A 24036-nucleotide genomic window follows, 5' to 3' on the forward strand; every position below is an offset into this window, starting at 1 on the left:
AGTGAGGCCATGGGAAAGCGGAAACCGAGTGGCAAAGAATCCATAAGAAATGAGAAGAGCATGCCAGTAGCTATTTCAGAGCCACAGGAAACCAGCACAACCCTGATTCGTATAGGATTTTCTAGTTTGCAAAATACTGGGTTGGCCTAAAAGTTCATTTGGGTTTTTCCATAAGTGCATACAGAAAAATTCGAATGAACTTTTTGGCCAACTCAATACTTTAACTGCCATTTGATTCTCATTTATGAGCCATGTTTTAGGACTTTCTGAATATTACAGATAATGAAAGTGAGCTTGACAACAGCTGAACAGTTTCTTGGGGTCTCAGAGCTTTCTAGCTGTGAAGCTGGGGCTCCGGACCCCAGAGCTGGCATTTTCTATCCTCTGAAGTCATCATGGCTGTCAATGTAAATGAAGGATCTGAGGAAAAAATCATGCTGATTGATGAGATGTGGATGTAAAACAATGTAAACACATCAGGATCTTTAAAAATGGTTTTTGATGTTGGGAAGAAGAATTAAATGATTATAAATGGCCATGTACCTTACTACAGACAGCCCAGCTCCAATATAATTGAGCACTGGTTTTGCCACTTCTTCTGCATCCATTCCAAACCAGCCAAACCTGGAAATGGAGAAAGTCACATCAAAGTCGATGTTGCACTGTTTGCAGAGGCATGGATGGACCTAGAGACTGTCATACAGAGTGAAGTGAGTCAGAAGGTAATATACCATAAAATATCGCATATTAATGCATATGTGGAATCTAGAGAAACAATACAGATGAACTTATTTGGAAAGCAGAAATAGAGACACAGGTGTAGAGATCAAACATATGGACACCAAGGGGTGGAAGCGGGGTGGGATGAATTGGGAGACTGGGACTGACGTATATATAACTACTAGGTATAACACAGGTAACTAACGAGAACCTACTGTATATAGCACAGGGAACTCTACTCAGTGCTTTATAATAACCTCTATGGGAAAACCATCTAAAAAAAGTGGATATATGTGTATGTATAACTGATTCACTTTTCTGTACAGCAGAAACCAACACAACATTATGAAACAACTATATTCCAATAAAATAAATAAATTGTAAAAAAAAAGAAGATATTTTTGAATATGTGTGCATCACACTATTTAAGGCCATGGACTCAAGATCAGATTCCTGATTCAAACCCTAGGTCCATGATTTATTAACTGTGACTTGGATAAGTTAACTACCTTTATTGTGTCTCAACTTTTCATGTTTAAAATGGGGATAATTATATCTATAATTATACCTAATATACAAGTTTCTTATGAAGATTAAATGAGTCAGTATATATAAAAGTACTTGTCTAAAAGAAAACTCCCTTTCACTTTAAGACTAAGAAATAAAGAAGAAAAAATAGGTTAAGTGGCTAACTGAATGCTGATAAATTGACTGCAATTTTGTATAGAATTTGAAATAAACTTCAGTGACTATTTGGTTAAAGATCTCTACTCTTTGGCATCGCTTTAAATTCTGTTTTTAACCCCTTGATATTGCAGTGACTATTACCAATAATCACTGTGAACCATCCAAGGATGAGAAAAATGGAGGCAAGAAGAAGAAAACAGCACTTGTACAAGGCAGACCGGGGGCGGAGAAAGGACAGGAAAGAATGTCTTGGAGGTTAGTTTGCTTCATTATAACTGAGGTTGCTGTAGTGCTTTGAGTAGGAAGAGGAGCTGGAAAAGTAAGGTTAGAATAAAATCCTCCTTCTATTTATCATCCCAAACTCAACTGGAATATTCATCTTAATGCTGACAGAGGATGGTACAGTCCAACAGGACTTCTCTAATGCTCCATGGCTATTCCATGGTTGCACAGGGCAGCTTCTAACCAGATACAGTGATGGAGCACTTGAGATGTGGCCAGGACCACTGAGGAACTGAATGCTTAATTTTATCACATTTTAATGAATTCAAATATACACAGCCACATGTTTTGTGGCAACCCCATCTGACAGCTCAACTCTAGAGCTGAGGGGTTGGCTAACTTTCCCATAAAGAGCAAGAGAGTAGATATTTTAGGCTTTGTGGGCTGGATGGCCTCTGGTAACTGCTCACCCCTGCCTTTATGGATTAAAAGCAGCCATGCTGCAAATGTTCCTAAAGTGGATGTGTTTGGCTGTGTGTCAATAATATTTTATTTACAAAGTGGAAGCTGGGCAATGATTTGCTGACCCTGGCTCAGACCCTACAGGGAAGAATATAGGCTCTAGAACTATTAGACCTGGGTTTGAACTCGGCTCATTAGCTCCGCGACCTTCAACAAGCCACTCATCTTTTTGTGTGTCAGTTATCTTCTAAGACAGCACCTACCTCATTTGTTTGTGGAAATAAGATTAGAATGATGATGTGTACAACATGTGAAACAAAACAGTCACACTCAGAAAAGGAAAATAAATATCAATGCCCTTTCTCTCTCCCTATTTCATTCTCTAAAGAAAATTATTTATCTTGGTTGGTGTGTTAGATCACTTCTTTAGAATTAAGGCAAATAATTCAACGTAGCACAAGTTACGTGTGTATCTTACAAGAAGTGACCTTTCTGAGGGCAGGAATCAGCGTTTGCCTTACACAGAATGTGAGTGAAGAGAATCTGAGTTGAAAACACCCTGTTTTGTGTTACCTTGAGCTTGCCCATCCAGTTAAGGCATTAAATGATCCCCAGATTAAGATTCCAAGGCCCAAACCAATGGTTTTGATAATTGGGACAACAGCTATGTTACCTGTAGGTGAAATATAAAGAAGAAGGGTGTTATTTTTCAATACAGAAAATCTATTTGTAAATTAAATTAGTTTTAATTTCAGATGAAGCTTATGGGATTTGGACAAACTTAGTAAAGCTTAATTCCTCATTTTAAAAATAAAACAACCAATGTTTGGCATTAACCTCATGATTATGATTGCTAAAAGAGCCAGGCTTAGGGCAAAATCCTACAAAGAAAATGTTAAGTTAGCTCTTTGCCTAACTGCACCAATGTTCTTCATCTTTAGTGCAGGTCTCCATTATGACTTTTTTGCAGAAGTTGGTCAATGATAAAATTAATGGTGACCATCCTCTTAGACTGGAACTAGACCAACCATCAGCAGATGTCCTTGGCTCATATGGCTCCAGACTTTGCTCTCTCATGCTCATTTACTTGTCTTTTGGATTGCCCCACCCAGCGCTTTGTGCTCTTGAGGGTCACTCAGGACCAAATTCACGGTCATTTTTTTTTTTTTCCAGTTCCTGACCTGCTATCTGACTCAGTCAATATCCTCTTGACAGGTTTTCTCTCTTGGTTTTCAAGATGCCTTCATCATCAGCTTCCCTCCTGTTCCTCTTATTCTTTGGCTGTTCTTTCTCATCATACCATCTGCATAGAGGCACCCTCTAAAAATTATCCCTAAAGTACACTCCTCCTCTTGCTATATTCTTTGGGCATTTGACTAGTTTCATGATTTCAGCTATCAGCTAGAGACACATGCTTCCAGCACTAGCCTGGACCTTCTCCAGAGCTTTAGTGCCAGTGAGAGATTACCGACCAGATGTTCCCCATTGTGGGAATATTAGGAACTTTAAACTAAAAAGGTTCCAAGCTGAAGTCATTTTCCCTCTCATCCATGTTCTTTTCCCTTTTCTCCTCATCCATTTCAATGATACTGTCACTCTCCTAATCACCTACAATAATATCTCTACATCACTGTTAACTCTTCCCCTTCCTCTACTAACCATATCCAGTCAGCTACTGTGCCCTACACTGCGAGATGGTTAGATAGCATCACTACATCAATGGACATGAGTCTGAGCAAACTCCAGGAGATAGTGGAAGACACAGGAGCCTGGTGGGCTGCAGTTCATGGAGTCCCAAAGAGTCAGACACAACTTAGCAACCAAAGAAAAATACTGTGACCCACATCATCCCAGTCTGCAGCAGTTCTCAAATTAAACTTTTCCCACCAACTCCTTGGACCATAAAGAAGCCTGAGGGCCAAAGGACTGATGCTTTTGAATTGTGGTATTGGAGAAGACCCTTGACAGTTCCCTGGACTGCAAGGAGATCAAACCAATCCATCCTAAAGGAAATCAATTCTGAATAGTCATTGGAAGGACTGATGCTGAAGCTCCAATACTTTGGCCACCTGATGCTAAGAGCTTGACTCATTAGAAAAGACCCTGATGCTGGGAAAGATTGAAGGCGGGAGAAGAAGGAGACAACAGAGGATGAGATGGTTGGATGGCATCACCAACTCAATGGACGTGAGTTTGTGTAAACTCCAGGAGATAGTGAAGGACAGGGAAGCCTGGCATGCTGCAGTCCATGGGGTCGCAAACAGTCAGACACAACTGAATGACTGAACAACAACAACCAACTCCTAGTGTGAACAGCCGTGTGAATATAAATACTGAAGTGGTTGTCAAGATCTGCAGGATGAATGACTGGTCTCTCTGTTCCCCTCTCCTATTCAAAATGATAATCACAATCATACTAAAGTATACATGAGGTATAATAATTACAACTATAGTGCAAATTTAACTCTTTTATCCTCCAACTCATCATCTTCACTAAATCACTTAATTCTGTAGAGATTCAAATTAAGTAGGTGCCCTATAAATTTTTAACATTTAAACATCTATTTGCTTCTAATCAAATTACCTCTAGAGATCCTTGATTTTCTTTGTTAAAGAAAAGAAAACTCCCCCAGGGATATATTAATAGAAGAAAAATACTACTGATAGGCCAAGCAAAGGCATAAACTCTAGCTATAAAATTTCAGGCAATAGTGATAAGGCAACAGAAGGAAGATTTTTGTTTGTTTTTGTTTTTCTGCCAGTGCTTTTGAAATGATACTGTGTTTGTGTTTGTCTACTTCTAAGCACAAGTCTTAAAAATGCTATTAGTAGAGAGGATTATTTAATAAGTATTTTCTGATAAACATGCTAGAGAAAGGGCAGAGCACTTATGCTTGAACAAATAGCAAGTGAAACATTTTTCCTATAATAATTTTATATAATAATATAAATATAATAATTTTGCTATAATAATTTTCTAGCAGGAACAAGAAAGAAATCATTAAAAGGAAAGAGTAAGGAAAAATATCTGAGTCAAAAATATGAACCAAAAATATTTATGGAGCATATAAATGAAAGAAACGAAATCATTAATTTCTAGTATCTACTGCCATTTCCTTCTATTATGATCATAGTATCAAATGATTAAAGGATAAGTTATATCATACACTACCTGTTGCCCAAATGCAGCCCCCAACCATTGCAAAAGGCCAAAATTTAGGGCAATGTAGTATCAGATTTACCACCAAGGCAACCAACCATATGGCAGCACAAAGTACCCACTGGAGAAACATTCCTAGAAATAAAAAAAAATCAGTGTCAGGGGCTCAACCTGATATAAGAAAATTAGTGCTTAGGAATATCAATGAGATGTTATAATAACAGTCACAATTTTTTGAATACCTATATTCCAGATGCTTTACACCTCTATTATAACACCTGTAACTACTATGCATCATAATTAACCCTAGTTCAAAGACAGAGAAAACAAATCTGAGATGAAGCAACTTGTCCAAATAGCTAACAGTTTGTAAAACTAGAATTCCTCACTTGGGCTCCAAGGCTTGTTCTACATTGTGCATTCCTGCTTAACAGGGATCAAGAATTTTCTGCCAAAGAGTAAGGGCAAGACCAAGTCAATATATTTTTATTTAGATGTCATACTTAGTGCCATTCCTGACCAAAGAGAATGGCATTAAGAATTTCAGAATAGCACAATAGTACTTTGAACCATTGGAGATCATATGAGTCACTCTGAGATAAACATAAAGTCCTTTATGGCCACGTGTAGGATCCATGAACTTGGAGTCCAGTGTCTGTTGTGAGGCAGACATTCCAGACCTGAGAATTAGCCTTTCTACTCCCCTTCCTATGCTCTTGGCTGCTGTCTGTCAGTTACTGGAAGGTCACGTGGTGATATGGGGTATATCTGTACCTTTCTGAGGCTCAGAAAGAAGGTTCAGGGATTAAAAGGACACAGAAACATCAACCTTGGAAGAAATACTAAGGTTGTTATAACTCAACATTATTTATAGCACTTTAGACTCTACAGGAAGATTTTTGTGTATTTCTACTCGGTCTCATGGTGGAGGAGAGAAAAACATCTGTTAACCTCTAAAATTAGGAACACAGAGATGAAAGGGCACTTCATTTTACAAGTCATTCATTTTACAAACGAGAAACTGAGAACAAACGAACTGATCAGGCTTCCCGGGATCACATGGTTCTTCTAAACCCTGAAAGCCAGGACCTCTACCCTTTAGCATCTTTTTTGTTCTTCTTTTAGTACTTTTTATTCCTGTTCTGACTCCAGTGGGAAAAAGAAGAAAGGCTATGGAAGGAAAGGATCTGCGACTCTATTGTCCACGTAGTATAAAGACATAAGAAATTGGGGTGATAACACAGTGCTTCTCACCAGACTTTCACCATAACCTCTCTATTCCTTTTCCTGGCTTTAACAGGAGAAGCAAGTGGATAAAAACAACTATTACTTCTCCTTCCTTGAATTCACATTACAGTCAATTCTATGAAAATGTGACATGTATGTTTCAAAAATCACTGCTCTAGGTAAAATAATGTGATAAAATCCACAGAGCTCATGAGGGAAATGGGACTAAGGACAGAACACTTGGAAACTTCATTAAAAAAAGGTATTAAAAAAGATAGGAAGGCTTCCCTGATGGTTCAGTGCTAAAGAATCTGCCTGCCAATGCAAGAGACACAGGTCTGATCCCTGGTCCAGAAAGACCCCACATGCTTTGGAACAATTTAGCCAGTGTTCCATAGCTATTGCGGAGAAGGCAATGGCACCCTACTCCAGTACTCTTGCCTGGAAAATCCCATGGACAGAGGAGCCTGGTGGGCTGCAGTCCATGGGGTCACTAAGAGTCAGACATGACTGAGCGACTTCACTTTCACTTTTCACTTTCATGCATTGGAGAAGGAAATGGCAACCCACTCCAGTGTTCTTGCCTGGAGAATCCCAGGGACGGGGAGCCTGGTGGGCTGCCGTCTATGGGGTCGCACAGTGTTGGACACAACTGAAGCGACTTAGCAGCAGCAGCAGCAGCAGCAGCCACAACTATTGAGACTGTGCTCTAGGGCCCAAAAGCTGCAAATACTGAAGCCTGCACACCCTGGAGCCTGTGCTCCACAAAAGGAGAACACTGCAATGAGAAGTGCTCGCACCGCAACAAGGAGTAGCTCCCGCTGCTGCAACTATGGAAAAACCCACCCAGCAGCAAAGGCCCAGTGCTGTCAAAAATAAATAGATAAAATTATTTTTTAAAAAAGAAAGCCTAACAAAAAATGGTAGTATAGCTTTATAATGGTTAAGTGGTTAAGAAATTCACAAATTCTGTAATAAATATGGCACTTTACCTTGTAAAACACGTGAAGTTTACTTAAGCAAATGAGTGTGAAAAGTGTTGTAACCCATGAATTACTGCAAAGGTTGGGAAGGTTTGAACACCAGATGTGGATGGGTGTGGTGGTTTGGGGCAGAGGGTGTGAGCACATTTTGTGCATTGCTATGCACCTTTATCCATCTGGCTGCAGTTTTCTATGTTCACATAAGGTTTGTCAGTCAAAATTGTGTATGAGCAAGCACAAAATTTGTGTTATGAGCAAACTGCTTCCTTTTATATCATGTGTTTTGGTTTTAAAAAGCAAGTATTATTACAGAACTGATTAACTTTCTTCCTTTGTAAACATAGCTTTTGTCGCTGTAGTTGTTTAGCTCCTCTGTCCACAGGATTCTCCAGGCAAGAAGACTGCAGTGGGTTGCCATTTCCTTCTTCAGTGGATTTTCTCGGACCAGGGGTTGAATCTGCATCTACTGCCTTGGCAGATGGATTCTTTACCACTGAGCCACCAGGGAAGCCCATAAACATAGCAGGTATGGCTAAAAAGCTTCCTTCATCCTAGCTTTACCATGAAACAGAATAATAAGGTTATCCTATACTGACTGGCCGGAGAAGGCAATGGCACCCCACTCCAGTACTCTTGCCTGGAAAATCCCATGGACAGAGGAGCCTGGTGGGCTGCAGTCCATGGGGTCACTAAGAGTCAGACATGACTGAGCGACTTCCCTTTCACTTTTCACTTTAATGCATTGGAGAAGGAAAAGGCAACCCACTCCAGTGTTCTTGCCTGGAGAATCCCAGGGATGGGGGGAGCCTGGTGGGCTGCCGTCTATGGGGTCGCACAGAGTCGGACATGACTGAAGTGACTTAGCAGCAGCAGCAGCATACTGACTGGCATCACTGACTCGATGGATGTGAGTCTGAGTGAACTCTGGGAGATGGTGATGGACAGGGAGGCCTGGTGTGCTGCAGTTCATGGGGTCGAAAAGAGTTGGACGCGACTTAGCGACTGAACTGCACTGAACTGAACTGATACTGACTAGCACATAGATAACCTGGCATGGGCATTATCAACTGCTTTAAGCTCTATTCACTTGGCATCTGGCACAGCAAAATTCATTTTTACAGTCATCATTTAAAGAAGATCTAAACAGTGAACTTCATATTTAAAATGAACTTAAGATTAACAATGAAGAAAACATAATTACCATCGCCAGTCTCATATTTTTTAAGTGGTACAAAGTTTGAGCCGAACAAAACGATGGCTACAATAGAAGCGATGAAACCAGTGGTGAGATCTGTGGCATTACTGCTCATGGCTCTGGTGCTGCCCAAGGGCAAGCTGATTCACTTTTGACTTGATCTTCTTTTCAAGAATTTCTGAAATAAAAGAAACAAAAATGAAATAATTAAGAAGTTGTGAATCTGTGAGCAAGTTATGATCAATACAGGATACTATTAAGTTTTTCAAAAGTATGGTAAGATTCCTTCATCTAGATTAAAAACTTAGGACATTATGAATTTATGTCCACACCCCACATTAATTCATTTTCTTCTTTTATTTTGCTAACAAATATTTTCTGACTACTGACCTAAATAAAAATCAAACAGAAAAAACAAGCAAACTTTGTCTTCAGAGTTTGAAAAACCTAACTTCTTCCAAGATCCGGCTACAATTTGTATGATATTTTAGAGAAATTCTGTGTGGGTAGACTGGTATAATGAAGATTTGTGGATCAAAATTCTATTCATTTCAATTGGGTCTTGTGACAATTAAGTGACAGAGCACATGTGAAGACAGAAGGTACTATCAGTACCTTCTGAGCACAAGCTCTTCTGCTATTTGAAATACAAGCTTAAGGGCATATTTAAGTTGTATTGTTGCTACATACTCAGGATCCCCTAGAGGTAAAGTCATTGTTCTTCATCAGTAGCACCCTTTCAGTGTGTAATAGTTCAAATAGTTCAGTTCATGAAACTATCTTTTGTGACTTAAAAAAAAAAAAAAAAAAACCCACCGGACATATAGAAGAATCTCCTACAGACCTCTTCAACAATCTACTAAATCTCTTGAAGGTGGCCAACACAGTGGAGTGGGAAGACTCTGAACTCACTTCCTCTCATGGACACAGCAAACTCACAATTATTTACAGAGAAACTATCAATGAAAGTGACCTGAATACTAACAGAAACAATCTTCTACAACTAAAGAAATAAAGAAGGAACCACAGGGGGATTTCCTGGTGGTCCAGTGGTTAAAACTCTGTGCTTCCACTGCAGGGGGCATGGGTTTGATCCTTGGTCAGGAAACTAAGATCCCACATACCATGAAGTGCAGCAAAAAAAAAAAAGAACCCAACAGGGATGGGAGGAAGGGTGGAGACACAGTAGAGTTGAGACCCATACCTGTTTGTAGGTGACCAAAAAAGAGTATGATAATCATAACTGCTGGGATTCTGCCAAGGTGAGGGGCCCAAGTCCCACACTGGGCTCCCCAGATTGAGGCTCCTGCATGGGGAAGAGGACTCCATGCTTTGGAGAGGACCCTTCCAGCTTTGAGGGCCAGAGAGACTTACATTTGGGAAACCCAGAGGGCTGCAGAAAACACAGACTCTGCTCTTAAGAGGACAGACACAAAATCTCACATGGTCCAAGACCAAAAGCAGAGGTTGTCGTATGAAAGGAGCTGGCTCAGACCCCTCGCTAGTCTTAAAAAGTTGCCTGGTGAGGAAGGAGGCAACTAACACTCACTCTGGGGAATGCAGATGTTGACAACAGCCGTTTTGGGGACTTCAGTCTGCCTGGAAGATGCTGGAAAGCATCATTTTGAAATCCTTCCACTAACCCAGCCTCACTCAAAGGCCTGCTGGCACCATTCCTGTGATGACCCAGGCCAAGCAACCAGCAAGGCAGGGACATAGCCTAACCCACTAGCAGACCAGTAGCAGCCACAGGTAGGCCCCTGCTTAGTCCTCAGTATTCCCAGGACTTGACCCTGCCTAGTGACACCAGCACTGGGACCACCAGGACCTGGCCCTGCCCACTGGCAAGTCCTGACTAGCTCCAGAACCTCTTGGCTTGCAGCTAGCTACCACAGAACTTGACTCAGCATTAGGGGGTCCTAGAGCTAGTCCTAGCCCACCAGTAGAACATGTGAGATTTTGCATTCACCTTTTAAAAGCAAAGTCTATTTTCACCAGCACAGAACACTGGCTCCATGACCTCCTGGTCCACTTCAGTCAGCTGCGTTAGGACCTGGTCTCACCAACCAGCAGGTGGGCAGCAGCCCTGGGATGACCTGGGCCCCATAGCCAGCCATGCTGGGACTTGGCCCCTCGTACCAGTGGCTAGCAGTCTATGCACTAGGCAGGGCCGCAAGCAACTGATTTGAGGGCCAGCCACACCTAGCAGTGTACCCACAGTAGTTGGCTCCAACACAACAGAAGGGCTCATGCAGTCCATATAGGGGGCACCACTAGAGCTCTGGTGATCAGAGAGGAGTGTCATGCTGGGATGCATAGGGATGTCTACTATTTATGGCTACTTCTCCAAGATCAGAAAATATAGCCAACTTACCTAATACGGAGTAACAAAAACAAAGAACTGGAAAAGTGAGGTGACAGAGGAATAGTTTCAAAATAAAAAAAACAAGATAAAACTAAACAAGAAAAGCTAAGTGAAGTGAAGAAAGAAATTTACCCAATGAAGAGTTCAGGTAATGATCATAAAGATACTCAAGGAACTTAAGAATGGATGAAACAATAGGAATTTTAACAGTGAGCTAGAAAATCTGAAGAACCAAAGAGAGGTGAAGAATACAACAATTGATATAAAAAGTACACTAGAGAAAAATAACAGTTGATAATTAGATGTTACATGGGAAGGGATCAGCTAACTGGAAGACAGAGTAGTGGAAATCACCAAAGCTGAACAGAAAGAAAAAATTTAGAAAACTAAGGATAGTTTAAGAGATCCTTGGGACAACATCAAGCATCTAACATTCACATTGGGCTCAGTCACTTCAGTCATGTCTGACTCTTTGCAACGTTATAGACTGTAGACCCTCAGGCTCCTCTGTCCATGGGATTCTCCAAGCAAGAATACTGGAGGGGGTTGCCATGCCATCCTTTAGGGGATCTTCCTGACCTAGGAATCAAACCCACACCTCTTATGTCTCCTGCATTGCAGGCAGCTTCTTTACCTCTGAGCTACCAGAGAAGCCCAGTACTCACATTAAGCGGTGCCAGAATGAGAAGACAGAGAAAAAGGGTAGGAAAAGTTATTTGAAAAAATAAAAGTTGAAATTTACAAACAGCTCACGTAGCTCAATATGAAAAAAAAAATCAAAAAAGTGGGCAGAATACCTATAATATGATCCAGCAATCCTGGGCAGAGAAAAATGTGGTTCAAAAGTATACAGGCACTGCAATGTTCACTAAAACACTATTTACAAAAGTCAAGATATGGAGGCAACCACCAACAAATGAAAGGATAAAGAAGACGTGATATGTATACACAAAGGAAGATTACTCAGCCATAATAAGAATGAAATAATGCATTTGCAGCAACATGGATGGACCTGGAGATTATCATACTAAGTGAAGTAAGTCAGACAAAGACAAATATCATACGGTATTCCTTATATATTCAATCTAAAAAAAAACTGATACAAATGAGCTTATTTACAAAACAGAAAGAGACTCACAGACTTAGAGAACAAACTTATAGTTACCAAGGGAGGAAGGTGGAAGAGGAGGAATAGTTAGGGAGTTTGAGATTGATAGGTATACATTGCTCTCTTTAAAATAGATAACCAACAAGGGTCTACTGTAAAAAAAAAATAAAGAATAATAATAATAGCTGAAACTTTCTACAACCTTGGAAAAGAAACAGAAATCCAGATCCAGTAAGCAAAAACATCCCAAACAAGATCAATTCAGAGAGGTCCACACTAAGACACAGTAAAAATTAAAGATAGAGAATATTAAAAGCAGCAAGGAAAAAGCAAGTAGTTACATACAAGAGAACTCCCATAAGACTGTCAGCTAACTTTTCAGCAGGAACTTTGCAGGCCACAGGGAGTGGCATGATATATTTTAAGTGATGAAACCAAGATGGCTTTATTCCAGGGATGCAAGGATATGTCAATATCTGCAAATCAATCAGCATGATACACGACATTAACAAATTGAAGCATAAAAACCATGATCATCTCAATAGATGCAGAAAAAGTTTTTGACAAAATTCAATATCCATTTATGATAAAAAAAACTCTCAAGAAAGTGGATAGAGAGGGAGCAAATCTTAACATAATAACAGCCATATATGATGAACCTGGGGCTTCTCTGGTGGCTCAATGTTAAAGATCCGCCTGCCAGAGCAGGCGACACAAGAGATTCAAGTTTGATCCCTGGGTCACAAAGATCCCCTGGAGAAGGAAATGGCAACCCACTCCAGTATTATTGTCTGGAAAATTCCACAGATAGAGAAGCCTGGTGGGCTATAGTCCATGGGATTGCAAAGAGTTGAACACGACTGAGCACACCTACACACTCAACTAGGTGGTGGTATGTGCAGCAGGCATGGGCATGAGGAGCCTACGGCTAATACCACTCAATGGTGAAAACCTGAAATCATTTCCTTTAAGAATAGGAGCAAGACAAAAGATGCCCCCTGTCATCACTTTTATTGAATGCAGTATTGGAAGTCCTAGCCCTGGCATTGTGGACAAAAAAAGAAATAAAGGGAATACAAATTGGAAAGACAGATGTAAAACTGTCACTGTTTGCAGATTACATGATAATATCTATGCTGCTGCTGCTGCTGCTGCTGCTAAGTTGCTTCAGTTGTGTCCGACTGTGCGACCCTATGGACAGCAGCCCACCAGGCTTCTCTGTCCATGGGATATTCTAGGCAAGAATACTGGAGTGGGTTGCCGTTTCCTTCTCTAAAAATGCATCAAAAACGTGAGAACTAGTATATGAATTCAGTAAAGCTGCAGGGTACAAAATTAAAATATAGAAACCTGTTGCGTTTCTGTACACTAGTAATGAACTATCAGAGAGAGAAATTAATTAAACAATCCCATTTACAATAGCATCAAAAAGAATAAAATCTCTGGGAATAAATTTAACCACAGAGGTTAAAGATCTGTACTTGGAAAACTATAAGACACTGATAAAATTGAAGATGACACAAACAGAAGTATATACCATGCTCATGTATTAAAAGACTTAATGTTGTTAAAATGACCATACTACCCTGTGCAATCTACAAATTTCATACAATTCCTGTCAAAACAGCATGGCATTTTTCACAGAAGTGGAACAAATAATTGTAAATGTGTATGGAAACACAAAAGACCACAAATAGCCAAAATGATCTTGAGAAAGAACAAAGTTTGAGTTATTATGCTCCCTGATTTCATACCACTAAGCTACAGTAATCAAAACCATATGGTATAGGCACAAAACTGGCATACAGATCAATGGAACAGAATAGAGAGCCCAGAAATAAATCTACAAACACATAGTAAACTAATTTATGACAAAGGAGGCAAGAATATACAATGGGGAAAAGAAAACCTTTTTGATAAATGGTGTTGGGTAAACTGGACAGCTACATGAAAAAGAAATATCAAATAATGGTGTTGTGTACCTGGAAATAATAGTGATATAAGTCAACAAAGCCAGTGGAGGTGATGGAATTCCAGTTGAGCTATTTCAAATCCTGAAAGATGATGCTGTGAAAGTGCTGCACCCAATATGCCAGCGAATTTGGAAAACTCAGCAGTGGCCACAGGACTGGAAAAGGTCAGTTTTCATTCCAATCCCAAAGAAAGGTAATGCCAAAGAATGCTCAAATTATCGCACAATTGCACTCATCTCGCACGCTAGTAAAGTAATGCTCAAAATTCTCCAAGCCAGGCTTCAGTAATACGTGAACCGTGAACTTCCAGATGTTCAAGCTGGTTTTAGAAAAGGCAGAGGAACCAGAGATCAAATTGCCAACATCTGCTCGATCATGGAAAAAGCAAGAAAGTTCCAGAAAAAGATCTATTTCTGCTTTACTGACTATGTCAAAGCCTTTGACTGTGTGGATCATAAAAAACTGTGGAAAATTCTGAAAGAGATGGGAATACCAGACCACCTGACCTGCCTCTTGAGAAACGTATATGCAGGTCAGGAAGCAACAGTTAGAACTGGACATGGAACAACAGACTGGTTCCAAATAGGAAAAGGAGTACATCAAGGCTGTATATTGTCATCCTGCTTATTTAACTTCTATGCAGATACATCATGAGAAACGCTGGGCTGGAAGAAGCACAAGCTGGAATCAAGATTGCCGGGAGAAATATCAATAACCTCAGATATGCAGATGACATCACCCTTATGACAGAAAGTGAAGAGGAACTAAAAAGCCTCTTGATGAAAGTGAAAGAGGAGGGTGAAAAAGTTGGCTTAAAGCTCAACATTCAGAAAACAAAGATCATGGCATCTGGTCCCATCACTTCATGGGAAATAGATGGGGAAACAGTGGAAACAGTATCAGACTTTATTTTTGGGGGCTCCAAAATCACTGCAGATGGTGATTGCAGCTGTGAAATTAAAAGATGCTTACTCCTTGGAAGGAAAGTTATGACCAACCTAGATAGCATATTCAAAAGCAGAGACATTACTTTGCCAACAAATGTCCATCTAGTCAAGGCTACGGTTTTTCCAGTGGTCATGTATGGATGTGAGAGTTGGACTGTGAAGAAAGCTGAGCGCCCAAGAATTGATGCTTTTGAATTGTGGTGTTGGAGAAGACACTTGAGAGTCCCTTGGGCTGCAAGGAGATCCAACCAGTCCATTCTGAAGGAGATCAGCCCTGGGATTTCTTTGGAAGGAATGATGCTAAAGCTGAAACTCCAATACTTTGGCCACCTCATGTGAAGACTTGACTCATTGGAAAAGACTCTGATACTGGGAGGGATTGGGGGCAGGAGGAAAAGGGGACGACAGAGGATGAGATGGCTGGATGGCATCACCAACTCGATGGACATATGTTTGAGTGAACTCTGGGAGTTGGTGATGGACAGGGAGGCCTGGCTTGCTGCAATTCATAGGGTCGCAAAGAGTCGGACACAACTGAGCGACTGAACTGAACCGAACTGATAGGTCAACTATACCTTTATTTTAAAAAAATTAGCCACTGGGAGGAAATATGTCAAAACAGCAAAGACAGTCACCCCTGGAGGGTAGGGATTATGAGTGAATTGTAAACTTTTACTCGATGGTTTTATGTGTTTCTAGTAGAACATATGGGCTCCCCTGGTAGCTGAGCTGGTAAAGAATCCGCCTGCAATGCAGGAGGCCTGGGTTAGATCCCTGGGTTGGGAAGATCCCCTGGAGAAGGGAATGGCTACCCACTCCAGTATTCTGGCCTGGAGAATTCCATGGACTGTATAATCCATGGGGTCACAAAGAGTCAGACACAACTGAGCGGTAAAATAGAACATATATTGCTTATAAAATGAGAAACAAAACAATGTCATTAAGAATGAAAAAAATTAATCTCTTAAATCCCTTCAGGAGTAATGTTCTTGAAAAATACCTTAAGGACTATCTGAAAATCCAAGGTCAGCAGTTGTGTCCTGCATGATACTATAACTGGCCACTAGAATAAAGGGACAGAGAAGGTGATGGCACCCCACTCCAGTACTCTTGCCTGGAAAATCCCATGGACAGAGAGGCCTGGTAGGCTGCAGTCCATGGGGTCGCGAAGAGTCGGACACGACTGAGCGACTTCACTTTCACTTTTCACTTTCATGCATTGGAGAAGGAAATGGCAACCCACTCCAGTGTTCTTGCCTGGAGAATCCCAGGGATGGGGGAGCCTGGTGGGCTGCTGTCCATGGGGTCGCACAGAGTCGGACACAACTGAAGTGACTTAGCAGCAGCAGCAGAATAAAGGGAAGCAGCTAACTAGCTGTCTGTGCAATCGGGTAGCCATGGGTCACATAAGGATAACTACATTTTCATTAAAATCAATTAAATGTAGCAAAAGAAAAAAATTCAATTCCTTAGTTAAATTAACTACATTTCAAGTGCTCAATGGCCACATAGAGCCAGAAGCTATCACAATGGACAGTGCAGAATGTATTTAGAACATTCCTATCACTGCAGAAAGTTCTACTGGACAACACTCCTAAGCTTATTAAAAAGCTCTGGTTTACTATGAAGAAAAGGATCAAAACTCAAAGAGCCAAGAACCAGACATTTTTCACAAGATAATATCTGGAAAAGGTTATTGAACATAATTCACTTTTTTAGCTATAAAAGCTACATGAGAAAAATACAACAGTCATTTTATCACAAGAGGTAACCAGAGTCATGCCACAATACCACTCTGAAATCATATTTGGCACACTGACCTTTTGTTTCACTCACTTCTGTATATAAATCCTCTGGAATGTAATTTAAAACAATCCACCTCTTTCCCCCCAAATTTAATATATAGTGATATTTTTCTATGAATATGTAATGAATAAAGCATTTTATACATCTAAAATCACTTTTATTATTTTATTTTACAATAATAAACATTTACTTTCAAGGTGTTTCATTTTGTTCATTGTCAAAGAACAATGCTCTTTGCAGAGAATATTTTATATACAACTATCTACAACATATCTTCTTTGGTATTATTAAAGATAGTTTAACCCCAGACAGGGATAACTTCAATACTGATCAATAAATTTTAGTAAGAAAACTATCTATTTGAGATTTTGTATGCTTTCTTAAAATGAAACAAAATGCCGGTAAGACAATATCTTCCATGAGGATGTAGTTGAGAAAGAGGTGCTGACATATTTAACACTGACAGAGTAAAAAAACTGCAATAAAAATACTACAAATCTCATCGTTAGATGCAAAGAAAGTTTCAGCCCTGTGGCTTCCATCAGTGGCTTACACGAGTTTGGTTCAAAGATCAAGGTGGTGGATTGTTGCTAAAATATCAGAGAGGCAATAGTTCAGAGAAACTGGAGATATTCAGGAAGGATATCACAGGACTAAAGACACATGATTACTTTCAGCTAAGAAAGCAATTTTTTTTTCCATTTTAACTAAACTCAAGGAAGCCGGGGGGTGGTGGATCCTTTATAAGCACATTGCAAAGAGAATGCCCACCCTTAAAAAATAGCAAAGTGAGCAAAAAGATGGTTCTATTGAAGAATATTGAAAGCCCCAAACCGCTCAGATTTCCTTGAAAGAATAACCTGGTATGCTAATCACAGTGGATACACTGCATTTTGACTGCTGGGTGAACATTAACCGGAGTTACTTAGTTATTGTGGGCAGATGCAGTCAAATGAAGTTTACTGCATGCGCCTCTGGCACATTGCAGAAAGCATGCGATCTAATCTCATCGTGGGTTGACAATGTTTATTATCTTTAAAGAAGAGTCTATTCTTTCTAAATCAATGAAATTTTTGTGGAAAAGAAAACACCACTTTAGCACATTACTCCCAGGTTTTTTTGGTGCAAACCTACCGAGTTAACAAGGCTCAAACTTTTAATTATAATGTTTAATTTAAATAATTGAAAATATTTAAATTAACATACTCTCGACTAAAGTAGTTTTTAAATGGCTATCTACTGATATATTGTTAAACCATATTTATTTATTTTTGTTCTAGTACTTTTGATTTACTGAATAGTACTTCTTGAAATCTCTCAAGGTAATTTAAACTTTTTCCTCTAAATCTCTCCTAGCAATTGAAAGCTTTTCCTCTAATTCTCTCCTAACAATTTAAACGTCTATAGAGACCTTTTTTTGACTAGTCTTTTGTACGCTCTGATCAATTTTGCTTGCTCCACTTCACCTAAGATTTCGGTTTTAGTTTCATGTTAATTTCCTCAAATATGAGCCGGTGTCTTGGCTAACATTAGCAGTGTTGAATTTACTTACTCTGAGACTTTTTTTGTTTTGTTTTTTTATTTCAATCAGGAGCATGTTTTTAAAAACCATCAGACACTCCCCTGTCCAGCTGCCCGGGTTTCCTTAAGTTGCTGTCCCCACGCTGCTTGGTGCTCCGGGCTGGGCTGAAATCCCCTGGCGCTCTGCAGCGGCACAGCCGCCTCCCCTACGCAGATGCCGAACAAGCACCGCCTTACTCTTCCGGCGCCCAGCCAGCCTGGACTTCCTGCGAGACCTTCCTTACCTGTTCACCTGCAGAAAGAGAGGGCAGGGCTCCTGCACCCACGTTCCCAGGCTCGTCTGAACTCCTTTCCTTCCGGGGAGGCAATGACCTGCACACCTGACCGCAGAGGACCGAGAAGAACTTAACAAAGGAGATCCCGGACCTGCGGGGCGTTAGGCTGGGAAACACCTTCCTCCAGCTGCCGGGCGGTGCGGGTCACGTGACTTTGTTGTGCGGTCAACTGACCGCTTGTCAATCAACCAGCAAACTTGAAAGGCTTTTGTGTTTTCTAAAACGTGATTGTTTTAGGGAACTCAAAGTGTCATCCTCACTAAATCTCCCAGAGCATGGTATGATCGGTACTATTAATGGATAAAAGGACAAGGAATTTCACAACTGTTAAAGATTATCTAAAGCTGTGTTTTCTTTTTTACAGAATGTGAAGAAATTCATCTGAACCACCAATGTCACTAATATCTCTTGTAACATCACAAGATTTTACTTGACATCACCACCCTTTATAAAAGCTCCCAGACCATTTATCTGTGTATTTATTGGGTCTGTTTTGAGGAGCAGGTGAGAACACATCTTCTAGACTCAAGCTTGGCTGCCCATCACAGTCTCTGGGGAGATTTTCTGTTTTGTTTCATTTTTTAAAAAGACTAATACCTGGGGGTTTTCCTGGTGGCTCAGTGGAGAGGAGTCCACCTGCCAGGGCAGGAGACATGGGTTTGCTCCCTGGTGAGGGAAGATCCCACGTGCCATGGAGAGCCTGGGAGCTGCAGCTACTGAAGCCTGCCCTGCGCCTACAGCTTGCATTCTGCAACAAGAGAAGCCACTACAAGAAGTCCCCGCTCACTGCATCTAGAGAAAAAGCCTGCGTGCAGCAACAAAGACCCAGGGCAGCCAAATTAAAAACAACAACTAATACCTGGACCCCGCTCTAGGCCAACTGAAATATAATCTCTACAAGTGTGATTGGGACGTATTTTCTTTTAAAACTTCCTTCAGGTCAGTCTAATGTGAAGCCAGGATTGAGAATCCCATTCTAGACCAATAGTTGTGAAATGTTGTTGAATTACCCAGAGAATGGGTCACTAAGCATCTTAGTGACATCTTGATTTAGATTTTGAGAAACACGGCTCTAGTCCCCCACTGTCAGAGATGTGACCACAAGCTGAATTTAGCTATTTAAATTTAAATTAAGATAAAAAATTCAGTACAAGTAGCCACATGTGTGGATTACAGACCATTTCTATTCCTGCAGAAGTGTCTAGTGGAGAGCACTGTCCTGGACTGTCTGTCCTGGGGATCAGCCGTGACTTGTGCACAGTCTACCCTCGTGAGGATTCCAGAATAGCAAGGGACAGAGCTATGAACACACAGGTTCGGAAAGAGGAAGTTCAAGGAAGGCCTCTCTGAGGAAGTGACTTTGCACTGAGACATTTCAACGGTTGGTAATGGTTGTGGAGTTACAATGAGAAACCCTAACGACAGTTCAAAGACAAAGGAAACCCTGGAAGGAAGTCTTGTTTTAAATATCAATCACGTTCATAAGCTATCATTGTAATTAAGCAGATGGGAAGGTAAAGTGTCATCCCATTTAAAGAATTAAAGAAGCTAAGGCTTTTCACTTCAGAGAAAGAACAAATTCAACAGTTCAGAAAAACTGTGGAGAAATAAGTTCCCCTTTCCACATATCCATACTCACAGACACACACATATACAACCGCTCTCTCTTCCAAAAATACAGAGCCTAAATACAACCTAGAATTGCTTCTTTTTGTGATTACAAAAGACTTCAGCGGATGATCACATGGTTAGGTCTTGCTCCAGGTTCACTGAGAAACAGACTCCCATTGTTGTGAATTCCCTAAAATCTGAGTATGAGTTAGGGACTGAGTCAGGCTTGAGGACACATTATGGAATATCGCTCTCCAGGGCTTTTTACGTCAGGCTGCAGATACACCTGAAACATGGACAATCCAATGCTTTTTTCAAGTTGTTTCATGTGCATTAATGCCTGAGCATGAAGTTTTGTGTTGAAGGAGTCTTGGTAACCTCTAGAAGATGTGGCTTACCTTCACCTTCTGACCCTTTATCTTGGCAAAGTCATTCATTCTCTCTCAACTTCAGTTTTCTAGTATGTAAAATGCCAATAATAAGACCTGTGTACTTTGCCCTTGTGAAATGAAATTCATATTTTATGGCAAGACAGGGATTCCCACATAGTTTAGGGGTAAAGAATCCATTCTCTTGCCATTGCAGGAGACCCAGGAGACCTGGGTTTGATCCCTGGATCAGAAAGATCCCTTGGAGAAGGAAATGGCAACCCACTCCAGTATTCTTGCCTGGAAAATCCCATGGATTGAGGAACCTAGCAGGCTAAAATCCATAAAGTCACAAAGAGTCGTACATGACTAAGTTGCACTCACATACACGTACATGGGAAGACAAAAATTTAAACATAAAATTTCTCCTCTGACCATTGACTGCTCTGCATTCTGCATTGTGGATGTGCATTATGCATGGACCAGACCTCCCAAATCAGCAAGAATACTTCAGTTCAGTTCAGTTCAGTCCAGTCACTCAGTTGTGTCCATCTCTTTGCGATTTCATGGACTGCAGCACGCCAGGCCCCCCTGTCCATCACCAACTCCTGGAATTTACTCAAACTCATGTCCATCAAGTCGGTGATGCCATCCAACCACCTCATCCTCTGTCGTCCCCTTCTCCTCTCGCCTTCAGTCTTTCCCAGCATCAGAGTCTTTTCAAATGAGTCAGTTCTTCGCATCAGGTGGCCAAAGTATTGGAGCTTCAGCCTCAACATCAGTCCTTCCAATGAATATTAAGGACTGATTTCCTTTAGGATTGACTGGTTGGATCTCCTTGCAGTCCAAGGGACTCTCAAGAGTCTTCTCCAACACCACAGTTCAAAACAACAATTCTTCAGCACTAAGCTTTCTTTATAGTCCAACTCTCATGTCCATACATGACTACTGGAAAAACCATAGCACTGACTAGACAGACTTTTGTTGGCAAAGTAATGTCTCTGCTTTTTAATAAGCTGTCTAACTTTTCTTCCAAGAAGCAAGTGTCTTTTAATTTCATGGCTGCACTCACCATCTGCTATGATTTTGGAGCCCCCCAAAATAAAGTCTCTCAATGTTTCCCCTGTTTCCTCATCTATTTGCCATGAAGTGATGGGACCAGAGGCCATGATTTTGCTTTTCTGTATGTTGAGTTTTAAGCCACGTTTTTCACTCTCCTCTTTCACTTTCATCAAGAGGCTCTTTATTTCTTCACTTTTTGCCATAAGGGTGTTGTCATCTGAGTGTCTGAAGTTACTGATATTTCTCCAGGCAATCTTGATTCCAGCTTGTGCTTCATCCAGCCCAGCATTTCTCATGATGTACTCTTCATATAAGTTAAATAAGCAGGGTGACAATATACAGCCTTGACGTACTCCTTTCCTGATTTGGAACCAGTCTGTTATTTCATGTCCAGTTCTAACTGTTGCTTCCTGGCCCGCATACAGATTTCTCAAGAGGCAGGTCAGGTGGTCCCATCTCTTTCAGAATTTTCCACAGTTTGCGGTGATCCACACAATCAAAAGCGTTGGCGTAGTCAATAAAGCAGAAGTAGATATTTTTCTGAAACTCTCTTGCTTTTTTGATGATCCAGCGGATGTTGGCAATTTGATTTCTGGTTCCTCTGCCTTTTCTAAAACCAGCTTGAACATCTGGAAGTTCACAGTTCATGTACTGCTGAAGCCTGGCTTGGAGAATTTTGAGCATTACTTTCCTAGCGTGTAAGATGAGTGCAGTTGCGCAGTAGTTTGAGCATTCTTTGGAATACTTGCTCAATCATAAAGAGTAACATTTTTCCAGCATTGATAAGACAACTTCTTAAAAGATAACATTCTTCTCGATCTTGTAAAGGGTCACGTAATCTACTATGATAATGTTTAGTCTGGATATGTAAACTGTAAGATGTCATTTGATATATAGCTCTCTGTCTCAAAAAGCTTACACAACTGTGCCTTGACTTCTGAGATGCTCTTCCTGGTTATAATCCTCAAATTTGGCTCAAATAAAAATTTTTCTTTCTTTCTTTGATTGACTGATTAATTTTCCATCCACACCCTGTTGTGTGGTCAAAAGATATAATGGATATAAAATATTATTATTATGACTTTTGGTTTCTGCTCTGACATATGAAGATCTTGAAAACTGTCACTACTGCCACCACAATAAGAAAAAAGTTGGACCAACTGAAAATCAGTGATTCTTTTTACAAACTTACCAGAGAAGTGAGGTCACTGGACAAATTACCTCTCTGGAAACTGACTCAGACAATCCCAGCTGACTAGGAGCAGAAGCCACTGTCGCCAGTCACAGATAGGGGCAGTAATCGGAGGACAGCTTGAGACCAGTGTGAACTTGACTGAGAGTGCAAAACTCTGAGGCAGTAGGATTTAGGATTAGGTCAACACCCACACTTACATGATTTTTACCTTGAGGAGCCCTACCGGTTTTTCCTGTGAAGATAAGAGAGGAATTCCCTCTTGGGTCGGGCAAGGAGGAGGAGCAATAGCTTTGAAATGCACATAGAGCTTCCTGTCCCTGAAACAAAGGCTGCGTGAACACTCAGTTGCTCAGCCATGTCCCACTCTTTTGTGACCCCATGAACTGTAGCCTGCCAGGCTCCTCTGTCCATGGGATTTCCCAGGCAAGAATACTGGTGTGGGTTGCCATTTCCTTCTCCAGGGAATCTTCCCCACCCAGGGATCGAACCGGCATCCCTTGCATCTCCTGCAGTGGCAGTTGGATTCTTTACCACTTAACCACTTGGGAAGTTGAAACAAAGCTAGTCTGCAAGGGTCATTTCTGTATCAGAGCTCTATCTGACCTCGAGGGAGAATAATTAGACAACTTCTGCTCCTTCAAGCCTATCTCATGTGAGGAGAAAAAGAACTGCTGGTTCCCACTTGGATATTTGAAGATTTTGCAAGTTGTCATGCCTGTCATCACAAGAAAGCTGAACAACTATTCATAGCCCAGGGATTCCAGCTCGCTAAAAATGGAGATTTAATCCCAAGATTATAGAATGCATCCCCTTCCCAATTCCTTATGATCGTATTAAAAGTTTTCCAGTTACAGTAGCAGTGGATTATAACTGAGAGCTGCAGGACACAGACACAGTTCAGGAAGAAGTTTCTAAGGAAACAAAAGAGCAGACAAAACAAACGTCATTAAAGGAAAGTGAAACCTCTGCTCACCAAATATTAAACGCAGCTTAACTCGTGGCCATTTTGACATAAAAGCTCACACTAAAGACTTGCTTATCTCAGTTCCTATTACCTGATACATTATGCCTGGCTTGTAAAAAAATTGC

At 40.7% G+C, this 24036-nt stretch overlaps 1 protein-coding gene across 13 annotated transcripts in view; it reads right to left on the bottom strand.

The window, feature by feature from the left end:
• The window catches only part of TMEM144 (transmembrane protein 144), a 53765-nt gene extending 30700 nt beyond the window's left edge, over window positions 1-23065 (bottom strand). For 10 of the 13 annotated variants that reach the window (XR_015143957.1, XR_015143956.1, XR_015143954.1 and 7 more), the window contains exons 1-5: window positions 18661-18872; window positions 8663-8834; window positions 5264-5386; window positions 2665-2764; window positions 544-624 (exon numbers count right to left, since the gene is read on the bottom strand). Coding sequence is in view for 9 of the 13 variants with exons in the window: in XM_086345943.1 (XP_086202069.1) it covers window positions 544-624; window positions 2665-2764; window positions 5264-5386; window positions 8663-8771 (413 nt within the window). In the remaining 4 variants the exon portion in view is untranslated. Of the gene's footprint in view, window positions 1-543; window positions 625-2664; window positions 2765-5263; window positions 5387-8662; window positions 8835-18660; window positions 18969-22944 lie in introns of those variants that run through there. The other 3 variants (XR_015143955.1, XM_086345937.1, XM_086345936.1) reach the window with 3 other exon arrangements.
• Between the last annotated feature and the right edge of the window lie 971 nt (window positions 23066-24036).

Source organism: Bos grunniens, chromosome 17, assembly GCF_055505025.1.
Source record: "Bos grunniens cultivar Pamir isolate PY7600 chromosome 17, Bosgru_T2T1.0, whole genome shotgun sequence".
Taxonomy (NCBI): domain Eukaryota; kingdom Metazoa; phylum Chordata; class Mammalia; order Artiodactyla; family Bovidae; genus Bos; species Bos grunniens.